At 41.9% G+C, this 20,626-nt stretch overlaps 1 protein-coding gene across 1 annotated transcript in view; it reads left to right on the top strand.

Annotated features, from left to right (window-relative positions):
- Nucleotides 1–2,262: 2,262 nt before the first annotated feature.
- The window catches only part of BMP2K (BMP2 inducible kinase), a gene marked incomplete at its 3' end in the record, with an annotated part of 60,376 nt that continues 42,012 nt past the window's right edge, over nucleotides 2,263–20,626 (top strand). The window contains exon 1 of the mRNA XM_080343427.1: nucleotides 2,263–2,671. Within this exon, the coding sequence (XP_080199553.1) occupies nucleotides 2,518–2,671 (154 nt within the window). The 5' untranslated portion in view covers nucleotides 2,263–2,517. The remainder of the gene's footprint in view (nucleotides 2,672–20,626) is intronic.

The raw sequence follows: 20,626 nt of genomic DNA, 5'->3' as shown, positions 1-20,626 counted from the left end.
TCCCCAGCGTTTTTGCAAACCACAGCATGGCTGGTTCTAGCGACTGCCAACTCACGCCAAATGTGTACATATATGCAGGCACGTCGCAAGAAGAGCCAGAGGCCACATATGCATTGCAAAGAGCAAGTTTTATTTTAGTTACCTCTCTCCTGGGGGATCTCTGAAGCCACACCTGAGCTCCCAGGCAGAGGTGACACCAGCGGGGACGTAGGCGCTGGTCAGTTCAGCCCTGCTGGAAAATTGCTTGGCCTGCTGAGCTTGCCTGTATTTCAAGGCTTCAGGCAGAGGCAGCCTCCCGCTCTTTCTTGCAACAAAGCAAGAATCTCAGACATAGTGATAAAGTGTCTAGAGTTTCTCACAGGCCTATGTTATCTAACACAGAGGCTCTACTCATCAAGCACACAAGGTCAGAAAAACAATTAGTGTGATGTGTGTGCTTTTTCTACAGACAGGTGTAAGTCACTTGAGTATATTTACATTTAACTAATCTCCTCGCCAAATCTTCCGCTATATCCCCATACGGCTACCTTTTCAATGACTCATTTCTTGCCATTTTGGGGGGACCAGAACCACTATTTAAGTATACAAAATGGATATCCTTGGCACTTTGGACAGTTTGAAATTTGGTGTCAGTCTTGATTGTAAACTTGAATCAGACATTTGAGAGAAATAATTTGGAAGTGTAGGGTGTTTCTCAAATATTATTTCTAGGAACTGTGACAAATATTGCCTTAAATAGCTGCACTTGCCATCTAGTAGCATGGTGATAATAAAGTACCTCACAGCCGGCAGCTCCATGGCTGCTGTGGCTCTGCACCTTGCCAGTCAAGCTGATAAGCGACTTGATGACACAGGGCTTCTGGTGGTTCAGAAACTGTTCCTCAAATACAATTCTTATTTAACAAAAACGTAACAGGTGAAACAAAACTTATGTTGGGGAATTCCTGTGGGAAACTGCAGCGGGTCTGTGGAATCCTTGACAGAAAATATGACAGTAGAAATCAGCCTTGAGATATTAAGATTTACCCTTGAGAAGGATGGGAGTAAAGGAGTATCTGGAGAGAGGGGAGATGTACCCATGAGAGAGAAGGGGATAGAAGAATAACATGGATGATAGAAAAATTAACCAATGAGATGTTAGTGCTGTAACTTGTAACCAATAGTGAAAAGACACATGAACTGGTAGAATTGTATAAAAATGCACTTGTAGCAATAAATGGCGCTCTATTACTTTAATCTTGAAAGAACCTGGTCCATGTCGTTTGTCTGTCTCAACCGCGACAAATTCCCATGGTTGCTTTGTCAGTGTCTGTAGGGAAGATGTCCATGGAGTGTACCTACCACAGTGTGAAATTCACGGCTGATACTTTCCTGTCCAGATCCATCATTACAGCACTTTCTCAGAGTCAGTTACCTCCTAACCTCTCTTTAGCATGTGTGGAGACCCACCACTGGGAATTCACACGTCACCAAGGCTTTTTACAGTTATTCCCCTGGGAGCACTCAACAGACCCCAGAGGATCTACAGGCAACCTCACAGCTGTTTTCACCACAGAAGTGCTTTACAATGGTGCTGCTGCACCATGCCAGGCCCAACCTCTTCGTAGGCCTCTTTCGCGGGGTTACGTCCTGCTCCGGGCTGGGTCAGTGAAGCGTCATCAGCGCCGTGAAGGCGGCCGCGGCTAAGGTCGAGCGGCCCCGCCCGCCCCACGTGTGTTTACCATGGCGACAGCTCCGGAGGAGCGAACAGGCGCGGGCCCCGCGGTGGCAGCGGCGCCTCGCAGTGAGGGCGCAAAGCTGGTAACACTGTTGGGACCCCTAACGGTGGCCACGCGCGTGGGGGCGCGAACGAGCGGGGCGGGCTGCACGGTGCGCTTCGCTCTCCCCCACTCCCGCTCCACGTGCTCGCCCGAGGCTGACAACCTCACTTCCGGCCAGGCGGCAGGGGTGGAGCACACGGACACTGGAGTGTGAGGGCGCTGGGGTTGCGCATGCGTTTTCGTGCCGCAAACGGGAGCGGCGGCTGCTCCCGGCAGCGCGGCTGTTCCTGTCCGCCCGCCTCCCTACGGCGCGCGCCGGCCCTCGCGGCTGCGCGAGCGAGGGTGAAGTGCGCGTAGCGTCCCGGCGGCAGCGGAGCTGTGGGAACCTCCCCTGTCTCGGCGCTGTGGCTGTGCTGGGCTGGGCTGTGCTGTGCCCGCCCTCTTCCTCGTTCTCTCCCCCCTCCTTCCCTTCCTGGAGGGGGTGTCGCTGCGGGCGCAGGGAGCTGGCGGTGGCGGGCGAGCGGGTGAGGAGACGCGGGGCGGGGGCCGCGGCCGGCTCGTGAACCAGGGCAGCCCCCATCCCGTCCCCCGTGTCTCCGGCAGCCGTTGGGCAGCGGCCGTCTGCGGGTAACGGCCGCCCTCGCCTTACGCTCGTCCCGCCCGGCGGCTTCTTCCTCGGCCGCCCTGCGTCGCGCGGGGCCGGGCAGCCGCCTGTGCCCGGCGCCCGTCTCGCGGGCCCGGCGGGGCTCCGCTCGCCATGAAGAAGTTTTCTCGGATGCCCAAGTCCGAGGGCAGTGGCGGCAGCGGGACGGCGTGTGTCGGCTCCGGCGGCGGGGGGAGCGGCGTCGCCTTGGGCAAGGTGTTCGCCGTCGGACGCTACCAGGTCACTCCTGAGGAGCTGTTGGCTGAAGGTAACGCAGGAACGCGGGCCCTACTGTGCGGGGTGCCCGTGGAACAGGGAGAGAGCGGCAGAGCGGGAGCGGCGGAGGCCGAGCGCGGCCATGGGGAGAGGCGGGGGGCGCTGCCCTGCTCCGTGCCGCCCTCGCGAGGGCAGCGGGACGAGCAGCCGCCTTCCTTGCCCGCCGCTCGCTCTTCCCGTCCCTGAATAAGCCTCTATAAGCCGGTTAGGGGTGGTTATCTTGAAGTTCTTTTTTTTGTTGGTATTTTTTTTGTTTCGGCTGATGACCGGTGCTATGGGCTCATTTAGTGGCTTAAGAGTTTCCTAGCATACTGTCGCGGGTAGGGTCGTGTTAGATGCCTTAGATAACAGCATGACTTCGCGGGCTTGGTGTTTCGTCGGTCAGATCATTTGGGGTTGCAGACGGTGTGGCCGGTAAGCCGTGCCTCAGAACAGGGTGCTTTAATCTTGTAGTAGGCTTTTTCCTTCTACTGATATGCAACAAATAAACCTCGTGATCTTTATTGCTGGGATGCAGTAGATTTCTGGCTGGGTCACGAGTGAACTTGCAGTGCTAGCAACTTCTGCTGCAGCTAATCCTCATTCTCCCCTTCTTGCAGGGTGCTTGACTTGTAATTCTTGTCAGAAACTTGCATTTCATGTTTTTAGGCCTTTAGGGTCTTTATAAAGATGTTTGAGTTCGGATAGTCACAGAGTTGGCTAGACTTTGTCAGCTCTGCAACTTTTATAGACACTGGCATGGGGCATCTTGACAACAGCCATCTTTGAGTTGCACTCTGTGGGTGGGGGAAGCAGTGCAGTGCTGATATCTTATAGTTTGTGGCAGATGATGTTGTAAAGTAGAAAGCATAATTGTCTTCCTAGGTCACTGAGCAGAGGGCTAGTCCCATGTACTTGGTAGATGCTGAATTTTTGCAGCACTAGAACATGCTACTTCGGATGTTGTGGATAAAATAATTTACCTTTGTCACTTTTATGTTTGTGCATTGCTTGGACTAGTTTATGCATAAATGTACTGGTAAACTTATTGCTTAAGTGTGTTTATTGATGATGATTTAAGATGCAGTTTGAACAAGAACATGCAGGTAGAAAATGGAGCCATATAGGGAGTACTTAAATTTTCATTACTCTTTTGAAAAAGTTGTAGTAGTATAGTGGAATTGGTACTTTTTGTCATTGACTTATGAAAATGAGGTCAGGGCTTAGTAAACTGCATACTTGGTTGCCTAAAATATAAGTGGTTCTTGCTGAGAGCTCCTTCACAGTCCCTGCAGTCAGACAGAAGGTCATTTCTCTGCAGGGCTGCTTACAGGACAGAGATGTCTTTAAAAAAAGCTCCTGAACAAATTGAGAGCACAACAGTAAACTTGTATGTAGGGGAAAGCAGCAAAACTGCATGGTGCTGGGTTCAGTTTAGCATATTATTCAAAGTTTTCTCATAATGTGCAGTTTGAAGAGCCACTATAGATCACTATTTTTTCTTCTTCTTTATGTAGCTCACAGAAACAAACTCATAGTCCTTAGGGTCTTGGGGGCAGGGAGCATAATAATTTTAACAGTGGGGTGTTGTACAAATTGGCTTCCTTACTTTTGAGACAGAAATAGAAAGTTTTCCACAGCATTCATGTGTTCTCTTAAATACAGGTGTCTAGGACTATAACTGATAAGAGTCAGAGCAGTGAAAATCTGCTACGTCTTGGGTGAAGTCTTGACAGTCAACACTAGAGCTATTCAGTAGGATGGACCCTAAAAGGCTTAGAGGAGAAGAAAATAACAGGTGGCATAACTGTGTGGTTGAGGTAGTAGGGCAGAAGTGAGGTAGCCAGGGGAATGATGCTCTCTCAACTCTTGGGACTGGGCTAAAAGTGTGTGTGTTGGGAACCCATGTGTGCCCAGTGGTGGCTGATGAGAAGGTCACTATGAGTAAGTTTTCAAGTGGGACTCTGGTACTCCTAATTGGGCACAATAGCTTATGAGTGAAAAAGTTGCTTTTTGTCTAGGAATTACTTCTTTACAGTCAAGTTTTCCCTGGACTTAATAGTAATGATTAAGAGTGAATAATGCTATTAATGTTATATGAGTCATATTACAATCTATGATTAATACTTAATTAATACTTAATAAATCCTCTGCTTAAGAATCTCTCTTCTTTGTGGGGATGGGTGGAAACAAATTCTCTTCACCCCCAAGTCCCCTTTCATTTTCAGAAACCCCGTTTTACTGAGGGTCTTCAGTTGGTCAGGTAGTTTCTGTTATTAAGTACTGATGTAAAACCATTGACAAGTTACTTTCAGGGTTTTGGGTTGTGTAACACAAAGCATTGTTAATAAATTAATGAATGTAGTGAACAACAAGCCTGTTTCGGAATGGATATATAATGTTCTGCTAGCAGCGATATGGATAGGCTTTTTTGCTGGCTATTAGGGTCAATACCATTTTGTGTCAGCCAGATTTGAACTGTTTAGACACCCCACCCCTGCATAGACCCCTTCCAAATTTTGCATCTGAATTGTCCTGGGAAGGTTCTCTCTAACTAGAGCTGGTGGTAGTAGAGATGCCAAAAGGCTCAAGGAGTAATTATGTTTTTAGGATGCAAGAATGAATCTTTGGTAAATTCTCCATGTTGATACAGATGTTGCCCACAAAACACTTTCTGTCATCTTTGATATTGTTTTATTGCGGTGTCGTGAAGGCAAAAATATGTAGCTTTATAATCTAGCTCTTTTGCTAGAAAATGTATACTACTGTCTAGAGGAACAGCAGCCTTTTGTAGCAAAGTAGGTATAAAGGTTCAAGTGCTATCCATAGTAGGCTACTAGATTGTTTCTTTTGTTTTAAACACATCTCTCTTCTGGTGACTTCTTAGCCTTAATTGCCCAAGGGTCAGTGTGTTGTTGGATGGAGGTGTTTGTTGTTAAGGTTGATTACCCAGATATGGGGAAAACCAAATCCATTTGGGTTAAGTTTTGGTGTAGACAGCGAGTTCCTATCCATTTCAAAGGTCTGTGAAATAATGACTGATCAAGGCAGAGCAGAGGCCTTTTCTTTGTATCTTTTTGTTGAATAAGAATATATGCAATGCAGTTGAAGTTTGAAAAATCTGAAAAATACATGGAGAATTCTTTCTTTTCAAAGTTACAGATGGTGCACAGGGACTCCAAAGTTAGTTATGATGACTCCAATACTGAAAAAGACTTCCTGGTTCAGAAATTGCCATGAGCTGGATGTGACAAATTATGAAACATCCTTTTAAATCTATCTCAAATGTCAGTGCAAAACAGTTAATGTTGTCAAGAGTGAAAAGGTAAGTAAAAATATGCAACTTTCTAAGCTGTTTTTGGTTTCTAGAAGAAGGAGGTAGAAAGTTGTAGCTTGACATGGAGGTAATATGATTTCATTTTTTGCATTGACTTAAACAGAAAGGAGATAGTGAAGTGTAAGAAGTGCAGTGTAACTAATTTTACTGGATACTGTAAGGGTAGCCATTGGAAGATATTAAATTGTTTTCTCGTCTTGATGGCTTGGCAGGTCTTCAGTGTGTTTAAACTAAGTAAATAAAGACTTTTCCAGGTTTGAAGTTGTCTTTGTACTAGTAGCAGACAGAAGTGGGCATGCTGGGCATTTTGTTGCAACTTAGTATGTGGATATGTTTTTAATGAGTGCAGATAAAGCAAGCAGAGACAGTTGCAGTGGTTTAAAAACAAAACAAACTCAAAAAACAAACCCCACCAAAACAAAAAAAGGAGACTGTACATGAAATATGCAGTAGATTGTCAAGCTTCACTCCTGACCATGACTGGCTTGGTTTGGAAGCTACTTTGTGAGCATAGAAAGATGCTCATCATATTGCTTTCATTCTTTGCTCTTTAGAATTAATTCATGGAATCATGGAGCATATGCAGTTGCATTTTATATTAAAAAAACCTAAAACAACAAAACCAACAACAACAAAACAAGTACTGTGTAGTGGTTTTTGTCTCCTGTGGTACAGGTAATAAACTGTCATCCAGTGTCTTGAGTGTCTTGGTTTGGTATTTCAAGTACCACAGTTACAAGGCATTCTTCAGGCTGGTTGTTCTCCTGCTTTCCAGGACAATTATTACCATATCTGGGTGCTTCCCAGATATGTTTTTAGTACAACAGAGAAATGTGGTAACTCCCTGTCAGGCAGTAGTCCTATGTCCATCCTCCTGTCTATCCTAGTGTGCTGTTAATATAGCAAAAGAGGTGGTGATCTTGCCTTTGAAAACCTTCTTTTTTGGGAAGGACTATGTTGGGCTTGTTGTATTTGGAGGAAGCAAAAATCTCCTGCCATTAATTCAGTACAATTTTTTCCATTCTCACCCTCCCACCAGTAGGTCCATTGCTGATGGAAATGGAGGTAAAATGCTAGAGACTTACACAGAACAGACTGGGTAACACCCTGTGCTGCTAGCTCCCAGAAGTATCCACACTGAATGTAAAGTAGTGGTAGGTAGTGTCACTGTGTTTAGAAAAGGCAATAGGCTGTTCTTCAGCTTTTCTGTGTCTTGAAACTTTGGAAAGGAAGGATTGAACAGGACACATTACTGCTCTTGCACTGTCACTTTCTCTATTTCCTTTGCCCTAGTGTATGTGGAAATAAGTCATATGATAGTGGTTATACTGTGTAGTTTATTTATTTTTTTTTTTAAATTGTTCTAGCTGATAAAATAGTGAGTTTGGAGCTGTGTGGTGTTGAGTCTTCTCATGATTTATCTTCGGAAGCTGTTATTTTTCTAAGTGACCTGCTATGTCGAACTGGAGAGGCAGGGAAAAAACACTCATGTGATAATTGGTTTTGAGTTAGTGAGTTAATGTTAGTATGACACAGGAAGTTTGCTTCATGTATTTAACATGCTGGTTAAGGCACAGTTTTCTGTGAAGAGGAACCTCTCAATACAGAAGACAAGTGAAAACCTTGAGTCTTCCCTTTATAAGGCTGGAAATTCATTCTGCTTTCTTTTATAATCCAACTTGCCCTGCAGCCTCTTAGAGTCATTACTGGCAAACTAGTGAAGGCGTGAACTTCTTGCAAGCTCTACCATCCTACTTAAATGGAGCATGTAGTCTCTGCAAGTACTTGATGACATTGATTATTCACTTGGTATCTTATTTTCATACTGTTCCAGTTGAGGCATAGGGAAACTAGCACCTCTGTGCAGAGGAATCCAAGTTCTGTTTTGTGAGATCTTGTGCTGTGTGTTTGTAGATTGTCATGCTAATCTTTAGTGCTGCGTCCTTTACTGGAGGTTTTTCTTCAATGAACTGTCTAAGGGAGGAAGGGCAATCTTTATATGTGATCAGTGTTACAGCTGTGGTAAAGGTCGAATTGCCTATTTTCCAGAAGGGAGGTGTAGTAAGTTCTTCAGCCTCAGTCCTAAAATGAGGATAGTCTAGAAAGTTTTGTTGTCTGGTTTTTTTTTGGTTATTTTTTTTTTTTTAAACCTTACATGTCTTAGCAGTAGGAGTGGAATTTGTAGTCTAAGTAGATGAATTTTCTGATGTGTGTAAGGTGGCTCTTGTCCTTCTAGAATGACTTGTTAAGACCCATTTTGATAAACCTTTCATGCCCTGATTTTTAAGTCTTTTGAGTAAGGTATCTTTGGGATTTGCAACTCCAGAAGATGCTATAAAATCTTAAGTGTGCTGCTATACAGCATACACTGCTTGCTTTCTTGTGGAGACATGGCTTGTTGGTCATGCTTTGTGCTGAAGAGGCAAACAGGGAGAAGTGCCATAGTATCTGTTAACTTTGTACTTCAAAGCCTTTAAATGTGGTTTGGACTGACTTTTGAACTGTGAGATTCTGATTGTACAGTGGGAAGCTTAGTTTTGTGTCCGGTGTTATGAATATAGGTGGTGCAGAGTCACTTTTCCTGTCATGACTATGTGGCATGGCAATCTCATGACACACTCATGATTGTTTTTTTCATTCCTTTATTGTTTGTGGAGCATGTTACTGGCCACTCTTTGCAGTAACTGCAGTTTTAATTTCAGTTGGAATCTAGTTTAGTTCGGTTGTTCCAATGGATTATGAGCTGGAAGGTTGTCTTGAAAGATAACTTGTGGAATTTGAGTTGGGATTGGTCATAGGTTTTTGTGGTTTTTTTTTTTTTTTTGGTTTTGTTTTGTTTTGTGGTTTTTTTGGTTTTTTTTGGTTTTTTTTTGGTGGGCTTTTTGTTGAGTTGTTTTTTTTTTTTGGTTTTGTGTTTGTGGGGTTTGGGGGTTTTGTTTGGTTTTGTTTTGTTTTGCTTTGTTTTTTCCCCCCAGTGTGTAACATCACTGAATCTATGTTCCCCCATAACTGTAAAGGTCACACCTGTTATTCTGCCTCCAGCAGTTTTCCTTTGCTAATATTTGGGTAGCAGAAATGGTTTGTTCAAGTTAAAAAGATGAAGGGTGAAAAAAGCAGCACAAGTAAAACATTCTGATTTTCCTTTTGGTGTAGAATATAGTGTAATACACTTAAAGCTCTTAGCAGTCCCAATAATATGCATGGCTGCCTTAGTTCAAGTGTAGCTTCAGAATGGCAGGCAGTGAGATGCTAAAGCAAGTCTTGATCTCTGGCTGATGAAAGACAGGTAGCCTATGCTGTAGTACTTGGGATTGATCTTTGGGCTTTTCAAGCCTAAGGCAGGCAGCTAACAGCTTGAAACAAGAGGTTTGTTTTGCCCGTTACAGTATGTGGCTATATTCTGTGTAATGAACAGGAAAACAGAGCAGGAAGTAGTTTGGGGTATGTACATGGGATCCTGGTCTTACATGAAGATGCAGTTAAAAATGTCTTTTCATGTAACACAGCACACCAAATAAAAGCTTGGAGTTTTGTTAGTGGGATAGCTAGCATACTGCCTGAACTTTGATGGTTCTTCAGTAGAACAGTAATTCTCACCCTACTCTCCAGAGCTGTCATGTGCCTCTTCTACATAGATGAAGAAGTAAACAGATTAGGAAACCTCTTTAAGCTGACAAAGGTCTCTGTTGTACAGCTAAGACCAAGCTCAGCTCTTACACACGCATGGTCTAATGCTCTTGGGTTGTCAAGTTATACGTATTTGCATCCTCTAAGGACACTCATTTCTGCACTGCAATGTCCATGAACATGTACTATTACACCTCTGTTAACTGCACATCATTGTTCTGTTCTTTTTCAAGATCATCCATCTAACTTTTGCATGCACAGAAGTAGTTAAATACTGAGCAAGTACTTAGTAATCTTGTAGTTTGGAGGTAAGTTTTTGGGATAGTGGCCAATAGTCAGATGGTGCTATTAGAAGCAGCAGCTTGATCTGTAGCACTGTCATAGTAACATGATGCACAAACTCAAACCATTTTTCCTTTGCCAAATTTTGACAAAAGACAGATGTAGCAAATGTATGTGCCATCTACTGGCTTTTTTGTCTTGTGGATGTGTTCTGATAAAGTATGTTACTGTTACAGTAGTCATAAAAGGGTGTATGCGTGCAGGTGTTTTTATGGTGAAACTCCTGGACACCCTCAAAGGGTAAGGCAGCATGTAATAACAGAGGACAGATTAGCTTTGTATGGGGAGGACTTGGCCTGGCTTTAAAAGAAGCTGCACAGGTTCTTATTTTGGATGTGTGGGTTTTGTTGGTTTGACTTTTCAAGTTTTTTATTAGACCTTAGTATTTTTGATGTCAGTGTAGAAAACAAAGTCTTTATTAGTTAATAAAAGTAGAACTCATTTTCAGATGGATGTTAATTAGAAACCAGTGATTCTGGGAAGTGTATGTTTATTTCTTTGGGCTTTTGTTACTGCAATATCAGAACTGTCAGTCATAAACTAGTGTGTTACCCATATGGAAGTATTTACACAGTTCTGTGCATAGAGAACTGAAGTTAATAGCAGAGGGGGAACTCTGTCTCTACGGAGCAGCTTAATTACAGGCTTACTTTCCTTTCGTATCTGGGAAGATTGAGCATGCTTTAATATTAAGTGCATGAACTTTGACATTTTTCTTGCTGTATATGTTTGTTTTAGCTGTAAATGTGTGCACACATGCTGATGACTGCCTCAGTTCTTGCTAAATGGATTTTACCTCAAACTCAGAGGAAAGATGCTTGATGTAATCAATTAGGTTGTGCTTCTTGGCTCTTGCATTGTTTTGGTTTACAGCATTCTTTTTGTCTTCCTTCTTGAAAATATTTACTTGCTTAACCTTGGACTGTATCTTATTTGTTGTGGCTATTTTTTGCCTCCGTAATAGACTAGATAAGTAGGTTACTGTAGTTGATTGAGTTGCTGTGTGCAAACGAAGCTGTGTTAACTGACACTGTGAATGCTCCAGGCCTGCTAAAATGCAGAGTGTAAGGGTGTCAGATAGCAGATGGTTCCAGTGAGCAAATTTTATTCTGCTTTTGGGACTAACTGGGAACACAGACATGGTCAGTCTCCTAATTGTAAGTTGGCAAACTTGAGGTGCTGTCCTTTTTCTAAGGAATTGTTAGGTTTGCAGCCATCTCTTTTCTAAGGAAAGTTTTTCCTCCTGTGTTTCTATAGGTTTAGCATAAGAGCTGTTAATATACTGGATGAACAGCTGCTTCCAGAAATGCTTGGAGTATTTGCCTGATACGTTAAGCTGAAAGTCTGAGACTAGTTTCCAGATGACAGGGATGCTAAGCACCAGGGCTCTGACACAGGTGATGTGATCTCTAGTCTGAGATGGCTTGTTCTGTATTTTTTTCTATAGCTTAAGAAGATAGGCTGTGAACATGAAACCCCTGTTCTCTTGAAGGGCTAGGTTCTGTTATTTCTCTTCATGATGTCTACCTGCTGACAAGGAATGCAAGTGAATTCCTCTTCTGCTTTCCTGGTTGTCTTGAGAATGGATGTCAGTCTCCTGGTGTTTGGAGTGTTTGTCTGACAGTTAAGAAGGTAGGAACCTTTCCCTTCCTCTCCTCTGATTCATGTGTGTCTTGGTTAGTCTTACTTGTCTAGGTTAGTTACTTTTTACTAGTAGCAGTGGGATGTCTTGGATAAGGATGAGGTCAGTTGTGAAACTGGGTCTCTCAACAGAAGCAGTGTGGAGGAGAATGCACTGAAACATACAGGTTAACAACTGGAAATAAAAAGCCAACTTGATCGTAGAGGTCTGTTTTAATTAAGTGGGGAATATTTATTTTGGTTTGAGTAGGAAAAGACATTTTACTGCTGCTTTGTTCTTGAGCAATATCAACACGTTATAAAACACTGTCTGTGTTGTGGAACTGAAAACTAGTTAATTCGCAGTGCTTTCCCTGTAAAGATATGATGGCATTTTCTCAGCCTTGATTCTCATCCTTTTTGCCTTGCTGCTTCTGATGCAAATGGTAAAAATATTGAAGAAATGACTATGTAGACTCATGTGAGAGTGCACACCTCTTAGCGTTTTTTGTCTTGTTCTTTGAGAGGTGTCCAAGCTAATATTGATCTCTAGAATGTGGCATCCCCTTAGGGAGTGTCCTTATCCTGCAGATGAAGAAACAAAGGAACATGAGAGATTTGCCCCAGATCATCCAACAGGTCCCTACAAGAGCTATGGGTAGAGTTGGGAATGTCCTGGCTCTAGGACATTTCTCATTGCTTCTGTAAACGCTGTGCCTTGATTGCCATATACAAAACCATGAAAGGAATTCTGATCTTCCAAGCCTTGAGGAGATTTTGTTCCGCATAGTGTGTATGTTGGGCTTCCTTCTAAACTTGCCCATTATTTTAATGGATAACTTTGTTCCTGTAGTGCCTTGAAACTTTAATGCACAAGTCACTAAGATAGATACAGAAATGGTCCAGTTCTTGGTTTAATTCTTGTTTGGACTGTGATTTCTGTCTCTGCATCTTATCTTTCAGCAGCAGTTCTAAAAAGTTATTCTTGCAGTGTTTTGCTACTTCTCTCATAATTTTGAGTCAGTGGTCAGTATGACATTTCTTATGTTCTTTTGCCATTCCTGTAGGTTGAAAAACTGCATATGCTTTTGTTTGGAAAAATGGTTGCTAAACAATTTTTGTTGTTATGTTGCTTTAGGTTTTTGATAATTACTAAATGATATGCCTGAAACTGAATAAAAGCAGTGTTTCTTTGGAGAGACAAGCTGTGGAAGAACAAAACTTTGAGCTAATCATGTAACTGCTAAATGTGCATGGGCTTAGTTTGTGCTATTTAAGAACTCTGACTGAGGCAGGTGCTCTTCTGGATTGCAGTTGTGTAACCACAGGATGCGATTTCTCTTTGTGCTTTGTTTTTGAACTCAATGACTCGGATATAAACCAAATAGATGATTTAAGAACATAAGGCCCTTATTTACTGACACAAATGTAGAAGGACTTGACTTGAATATAGCGTGTGTTCCAACAGGCAAAAATAGGAAACACTAATGAAATTTGTTATGACAGGGGATCAGTTCTGTTTTGTGCATGATGTGCAGGAAAACATAGTTTTGGGGAAGAACAAAAACAAAATGAAGCAAACAAACAAAAAAAATTAAGTATCTGTATCCTTTGGAGCCTGTTTTCTCTCCGTAGACCTCAGTAGCATGGTCTGTGCCTGTGGAGTAGACACCTTCACCTTGAGTTCAGTTCACTTGTGTGTTATCACTTGGCTTTTACTTAATAAGAACTTATGAAAGCAGCAGGGGGATGTTTGTTCTCAGAATGAGATACCCAGAGATGACTTAGGTGCTCTGAAGAAAGAAAATAAGGTTTATATTTTTATGGTAGTTCTAAAAGCAGTGTAACCATGTAGGAACTTATCAAAAGAAAAGTGTTCTTCATCTAATTTGGTTTACTCTTGTAGACTTCTTGACATTTTTCCAATGTTGGTTTAAATTTACAGTATTTTTAGCAAATTGATCCTGAGCATAAATGTGATGTAGAATGATTGGATCACAGTCTTAATAAAGAGATATTTTGTATGCCAACTGAAGTATTCAAATGAATTCAACATGTACCAAATAGAACTTTTAAGGACTGCTTGCCCCCATGCAGGTACCAAGAAAGTATTATTACCTCAAATATTTTTAAATTCTATTTATTCGTGTAAGCAGATTGAATCTCGGCTATTTTGCTTTTAAAGTGTATTGGCTCCTTGTTGTTCGTATTCCAGATATGTCTGTATCTGCTCCTTTGGTATGTTTAGAGTTCAAATGTACACCAGTATTTACAGACAGACGAGCTCACGAGGTGAGATAATGAAAATCCTTCTACTGATAGCCTCAACTATTCGTATCAGGTATTCTTAATTAATTCCAACCAGTTAATCCAGTTTTGATCATGCTTATTTATGGAAAGTGGTCAGTGAGTTCAATGGTGATGACATTTGGATGTGGAGATGTGGGGGAGACTGTGTAGATTCTTTGTAGCAGTGAAGAGATTTCATCTTGCTAATTTAGTATGTGTATTATGCCTTAGAAAAACAGTGATCTGGAGAAATTTCCTATGACAGCAGCCGTAGTCCGAAATGAATTGCATTATGAATTGCTTGGTCCATCTCTGTTTGGCTTGGTGACTTTTGTTTCTGTTGCAGTGAAAGGTGGTGCTTTTCTAAGGTGCTGTAGAGCTAACTATTTTGCTGAAGCTGGGTACTTTATGCTTTGCCTTGTTTCTCTGCCGTCGTAGCTTTGCAGTATTCAGTGAGTTATTAATGTGTGAGGTTACATATGCATTCTCTGACTTTCTCTGCTGTGGATTCTTAGCTCACATATTTAAATCACAATTAAAATTGTGACTTCAAGGAAAATGAAAGATGAGCTACAGGGCAAATAAGAGTTAAAAGGTTTGTTTGTTTTTAATTGGGTGGTAACCACTCAGTATGAAAATGCAGTTCAGTTCTAAGAAAGTTGCAGTGGTGGCACATGAAGTACATAATGTGTTGGTACCCACTGATTAAACTATTCTGTAACTATTTTTTTTAAAACCAAACTATTGTGTGTGTTAAAAATGGTTAGCAATTGACATTTGAAATCTATAAAATTTATAAAATGAATGGAATTCATGGGTTCTATTGATCCTAGCCTCAGTGTTGTAGAATGAGCAACTTAATTTTCCTGTCTAATCTATATTTGCAGATGTCATAATCCTGATTTTTCAGACTCCCTCTGTTTTCAGTTTAGAGTAAAGTAGAGATGGAGCTGAATTCAGTGAACCAACTGAAAGTCTGGAGGGATGGGGAAAAAACCTTGCCACATGTGGAAGGTACAACTGCTGTTCAAAATATTGTGTTGGTGTGGTGTGTGTTTTTGGTTTTTTTTTTTTGTGTGTGTGTTTGTTTTGGGTTTTTTTGTTTGGTTTTGTTTTTTAACCATGCTAGCAGATGCTACTTATAGGTGTCTTATCAACTGGACAGCTTGAGAAGCTTTCTTGTGAAAAGTTGGGCAGAGAGCACATCCCACTTAAAGGCATCACCTTGGTTACATCTTGAGTAATGGAATGTATCTTGTGTACTAAAGTTTGAGAGACTCGAGGTTCAATCGCACAGTGAAAGGAACTTGAATTGAGTGTTCTGGCCTAGATTACACAGCCTAATCCCTTATATACATGTTTAGTCAACAGTCTTACCTTTGATTAAAAAAAAAAAATAAAAGTGTTCAGGTTGGTTGGTAGTGTTCTGTTGTGTGGGTTTCTGTTTTTTCTTGAAGCATACTGTTTGGAAAGGGAAGCATCAGTGACGTGAACCTCTGTCCCTTGGAGAAAAACTTTGCTTCTGCAAACAGTTGTCACTTGACAAGTGTTTCTTGCATTCAGAAATGTGGATTGTGTTTCTTGAACTTCTCTCTTTTTTGTGTGTTTGTTTTTGTGGTTTGTTTTATTTTGTTTAACTCAAGAGCTAGTTTATGCCAGCTATGGAGAATCTAAAAATGCAGAGTTAGTAAGAAATGCAATTACAATTGCTCCAATGCTTGGTGGATGGGAAACTCAACAGCAATACTTGACAGAACTTGGTAGGCTTGTATGAAGGGAAGTCACTTGAGAAATGCTGACCTGCTCTATAAATAGAAGATATGTTTGTTTAAGCATACTGGGATATGCGAGAAGTACATTTGCAAAGGAAGAAAGAGTGAATAAATGGACTGGTTGTGCTACTGTGCATCTGAAAAGTAAAAATCGCTTTAAGATCATTCAGAATCAGGAAACATTGTAGGAACATAACGTTGTTCCCAGGCTGGAGGCTGGTTCCTTGAACACTGAAGTAGAAGATGCCGAACTGAATGTTTTTTTTTGCTTTAGTTCCTGATGTGCCTGTAAAAAAATAATTGTGCTGTATTTGTACAATGAACTGCATAAGATAACTCGAATAAGCCTGCTTTGTCCTAAAGTGTTTTCTGGTTGTATTCCTTATTTGTGTGGCAAGATTTTGGAAGTGGGGGAATTACAGGGGTGGCTTCTGTGAGAAGATGCCAGAAGCTTTCCCCATGTTTGACAAAGCCAGTGCCAGACACCTCCAAGAGAGGCCTGCTGCTGGCCTAAGCTGAACCCATCAGCGACAGTGGTAGTGCCTCGGTGATAATGTGTTTAAAAAGGAGTAAGAGCTGCTGTGCAACAGCAGCAGTAAACGAGAAGAGTGAGATGTGAGAGGAACAGTTCTGCAGATGCCAAGGTCACTGAAGAAGAAGTGGGAGGTGGTGTCCAGATGCCAGAGCAGGGGTTCCGCTGCAGCCCATGAAGGACCCCATGCTGAAGCAAGTGGGTGCCTGAAGGAGGCTGTGACCCTGTGGAGACCCCATGCTGGAGCAGGCTCCTGGTGGGACCTGGGATGACGTGGAGAGAGGAGCCCACACTGGAGGAGGTTTGCTGGCAGCATTTGTGACTCCGTGGGAGACCCACGCTGGAGCAGTCTGCCCCTGAAGGACTGTGCCTCATGGAAGAGACCCATGCTGGAGCAGTTTCTGAAGAATAGAAGCCTGTGGGAAGGACCCACATTAGAGAAGTTAGTGGAGGACTGTCCCCATGGGACCCCCACACTGGAGCAGAGGAGGAGAGGGAGAGGAGGAAGGAGCAGCAGAGACATGTGATTAACTGACCACAACCCCATTCCCCATCCTCCTGTAGTGTTTAGGGGAGGAGATAGAGAATTTGGGAGTGGAGTTTAGCCCAGGAAGAAGGGAGGGGTGGAGATAACATGTTTTTAGATTTGTCCGTATTTCTCATTATCCTACTTGGATTTGATTGGTAATAAATTAAATTAATTTCCTTGGATTGAGTCTGTTTTGCCTGTGGTAATAATTGCTGAGTGATCTCCCTGTCCTTATCTAGACCCATGAGCCTTTTGCTATATTTTTCTTCCTTGGCCAGTTGAGGAGGAGGAATGATAGAGTGACTTGGTGGGCACCTGGCCTCCAGCCAAGGTCAAGCCACCCCACTGGTCCCCACCAATGCTGGGAGAAGACTGGATAAGTCTCTTCAATTATAAGTGCTTTTACTGTTTCTGTAAGCTCTCATTCTTGTTGTTAGAAAAAACTGCAGTACCCCTCCGTCTGTGTTAAATTTAACTCTCTACTTTGGTAAGTCAAGTAGCAAGTGTCTGCATGATGCTGTAGCCCTAGAGCTGTAGGAGCTGACTTTGTGATGAAGCCAAATGATTGTGACTTGTTGCTGGATTTTACCATCATTTTCTACTTTCTATTAGTATAGATAATGGACCCATTCAATACTTACAAGTAGTTTCTGTACTATGTGATTTCAGAATTGTCCAGGTAAGAGTTAGAGATCACTCAGGTGGGTCTGATTGAGTAGTTTGAGTTCTAATCAGTGCATTTAGGTATGTAAGAGATTTAATAACTACAGGTGGATTGGTGGTCAGTACTCCACTATTTACTCCTCTTATAGTGTGGGATACAAAGATTATTGCATAAGCTTACTATGCATATTTTAAATGCTACATGTGTGCAGCAACTGTCACCTGCCAACCCATGGATGTCTGGTGTCATGTAAGGGCATCCTTGACAGGTGTCCCTGTTCAAGGGGAGATCACAACTGTGCAGCCAGCTGCTATGGAGGGAGAATTCAAGGCACTCTGATGGCTGCAGCTGTTTAAAGTGTCAAATAGTTGATTTGTAGTCAATTTTTCTGCTGTCTTGATGTGGTTTTGCCTGCTTATCAGCCCAGTCTTCAGCTGGACTGTTTTTTGCGGCTTGGTGCTATATGCTCACTGATAGCCTCTCACAGTAGGGTTAACTTTGGTTAGGCCTACTTGCTGACCAAAATTCTGTTATTTCAAACAGGAGGAGTGCTTCTCTCACAAAAATCTGAAGGTGAAGAGGTTAATGTTTTAATTTTCACAGTTAATTAGCTGAACTCTAGGTGGCTGTCTAGTCATGTTCTGTGCTCTCTCCTTATTAAGGAGAAGGGAAGTATTTGTTAACTTAAATGGAGGAAGCTGTTAAATACAGCTGTAGATGCGTGGGGGTGTGTTTTTTTTTCAGTGAATAGCAAGAGGAGGTGTAATGTAATATTATGAAAGTAGTACAGTGTTTGTGGCTAATTCTCAGGAAGCTTGATTCAAAATTGAAATGTAGAGAGGTTTGTCATTTCTTCTAACAGGAGTATGGAGTAGAGAAGGGATCAGTTTTACTTTGAGAATTACAATGTTTTGTCTTGGGTGCATAAGATGTATTACTTATAGGGCATATCAGATGCTTGTTGTTTTTTTTAGAGCATGCATTAAATGATATAATCAGAAAATGTAGTTTCATTTTCCCTGACAGAATTTTACAGGAATTGCAAGGCAGATAGAAGATGGAACAGAAACAGTTCTGTTATTCTAGTACTCAACTATGGATAGCAAATCACCAGGATACTCTGAAAAGCATGTAGGGTGAGTAATATGATTGTCTTTAATGCAGAACAATGAGCGTTGTTCCTTTTGCTGTTGGCTGGATCAAAGCTTGAGTATCTTGATTAGCCGCCTGTTGGATAAAATGTGCTTAAACAATAGTGTTAGTGCTTCAGTTTGTAAGTAGTAGATTTAGTTGACAATGCAGGGTAGTGCTGTAGGATGCTAGCTGACTAGAACAGATATGCTCTGTGTAGAAATAGAACGTTCTGAAGGCTGTATCATCCAATGAAATAAGTTTTTTAAATGCCCTTAATAGTGGCTTGACAGAATAGAAGTCTGTAGAAATACTTTTTGTGCATGGGAAGACTTGATCCAAGCTTCTCTCTGCAACATTCTCAGAAAGGAGTCAAACTGCAGCAAGAAAAATGACATCTTCTGGACTCTGTGGAGACTAACTTATTAAAAGGCCAGTTAATAGTATCTTAGTTTCTTGTTCTCACAGAAACATACATGTCTTTGCCATGAACTTAGAAAGTACATTTGATATGTTGGAGTCTCTAAGTATGTGAACTTTGGGGACAAAGCTTTACTACTGCTTCATGGTAAAAATACTAGCATCTGTTTGCATCCCTGGCATCCATGAGTTTTGGGTATGCCTGCACATGGTATCAGGTGATTTAATTATATTTAAATTGCTAAGAAATAATTTGTGCATTTGGATGCTCAGCTTTGCATTGTAACTGCTTCTTTCTTCCCAGTAAAAACACCAGGTTATTTTTTTTTCCCTAGTGTGACACCTTGGCATATCTGTTGCATAGATGTTACTAAATAAGACAACTTTTCATGAAAATCTGTAGCAGACCTTATTTCATCTTTCCCAGAGCACCTTAGTAACTTGAAGTGTCTTGGATGTTGCAGGTACTCTCAGGTGCTTTTATCATATTTTTTTGCCAAGTTGGACAGCAGTTGATGCTAGAACTAAAATGTGAGAGTAATTGCTCATGAGGTTGTCCCATGGAGTATGTGATTCACAGTTGCTGATTTCACAGTGCTGACTTAAGAGCAGAGGCTGATTTGAAGAAAGCGGTACTCCTTGTCTAAACTAGCCAGGATATTTGGATTGTTACACAGTGGGAATTTGTGCGGGCAGTGGGAAAAAGAGCAGTGTTGTGTCCCTTGGTATGTATTGTCTGCACACTTAAAGTGGAGAAATATGGAACTCTAAAATACGTGTGCGTAGAAGAAATGCATTCTTTTAAAGGTAGGGAGCTGTTTTTGCTCTTGGCTTTGGGAATGCTTAGCTCTTTAGCTTGCAGGCAACATCTGTCAACTGCTCTTCTGGATGGAGCTGTGTCTTGGAGCCCTGCATTCATGACTGAGACTTGTGGAATATGCTTTACCGAAAAATACACCTGTGTACATACATGAGGGCGAATGTATAAGTACATTAAGAATTTAAATGTTTCTACATATGATTAGCATCATATACACTAGAACAGGCTTCCTAGAAAGGTGGTTGATGCCTCAAGCCTGTCAGTGTTTTCTTTTTTGTCAAAAGGCCTCAAAGTTAGCAAAGCTGTTGCTGGTTGTCTAGCTGGTGAGGGATATATGCTAGTCAGTTCATACCTGCATACCTGTCTTGAGACCATTTGCAGCACGTTGTGGTGTTTCTTGTCTGTGGGAAGATACTTGTAGGATGCTGTTGGGGGGTTGTGACTTGACTGTATTGGGAATTTAAGGCAACCAGAATTGTCTCAATGGGTGGGAAAGAATGAAAGTATGTAGAGAAGGATGTGATCTGAAACTTCCTTGTCATCTTTTTATGTGCCATGGCATATGACAGTTTTGTTTTAACCCTTTTTTGGATGCATTATGTTACGGAGAACTGAGTACTTTTTCTGTCTTCACTGGCATGAGGTAATAAAACACTTTTATCAGCTTCCGAAAATGCTGTTGAAGTGCCAGCTCCTATGCTGACCAACACGTAGGAGTGTAATTCTGTTAAATCTACAGATACAGAGTCTATGGGCAAAGCAACTAGTCATTATTTCTTGTTGGTTTTCCATATAAGACAAGGAGATGTATGTACCTCCTCTTTGTGTCACCACATCCCTCTCCCCTGCCCTCCCCAACATTTCCAGCACTGCTTGCTTGCTTTG

Source organism: Nesoenas mayeri, assembly GCF_963082525.1.
Source record: "Nesoenas mayeri genome assembly, chromosome: 4".
Taxonomy (NCBI): Eukaryota; Metazoa; Chordata; class Aves; order Columbiformes; family Columbidae; genus Nesoenas; species Nesoenas mayeri.
This window is presented reverse-complemented; position numbering and strand designations above follow the sequence as displayed.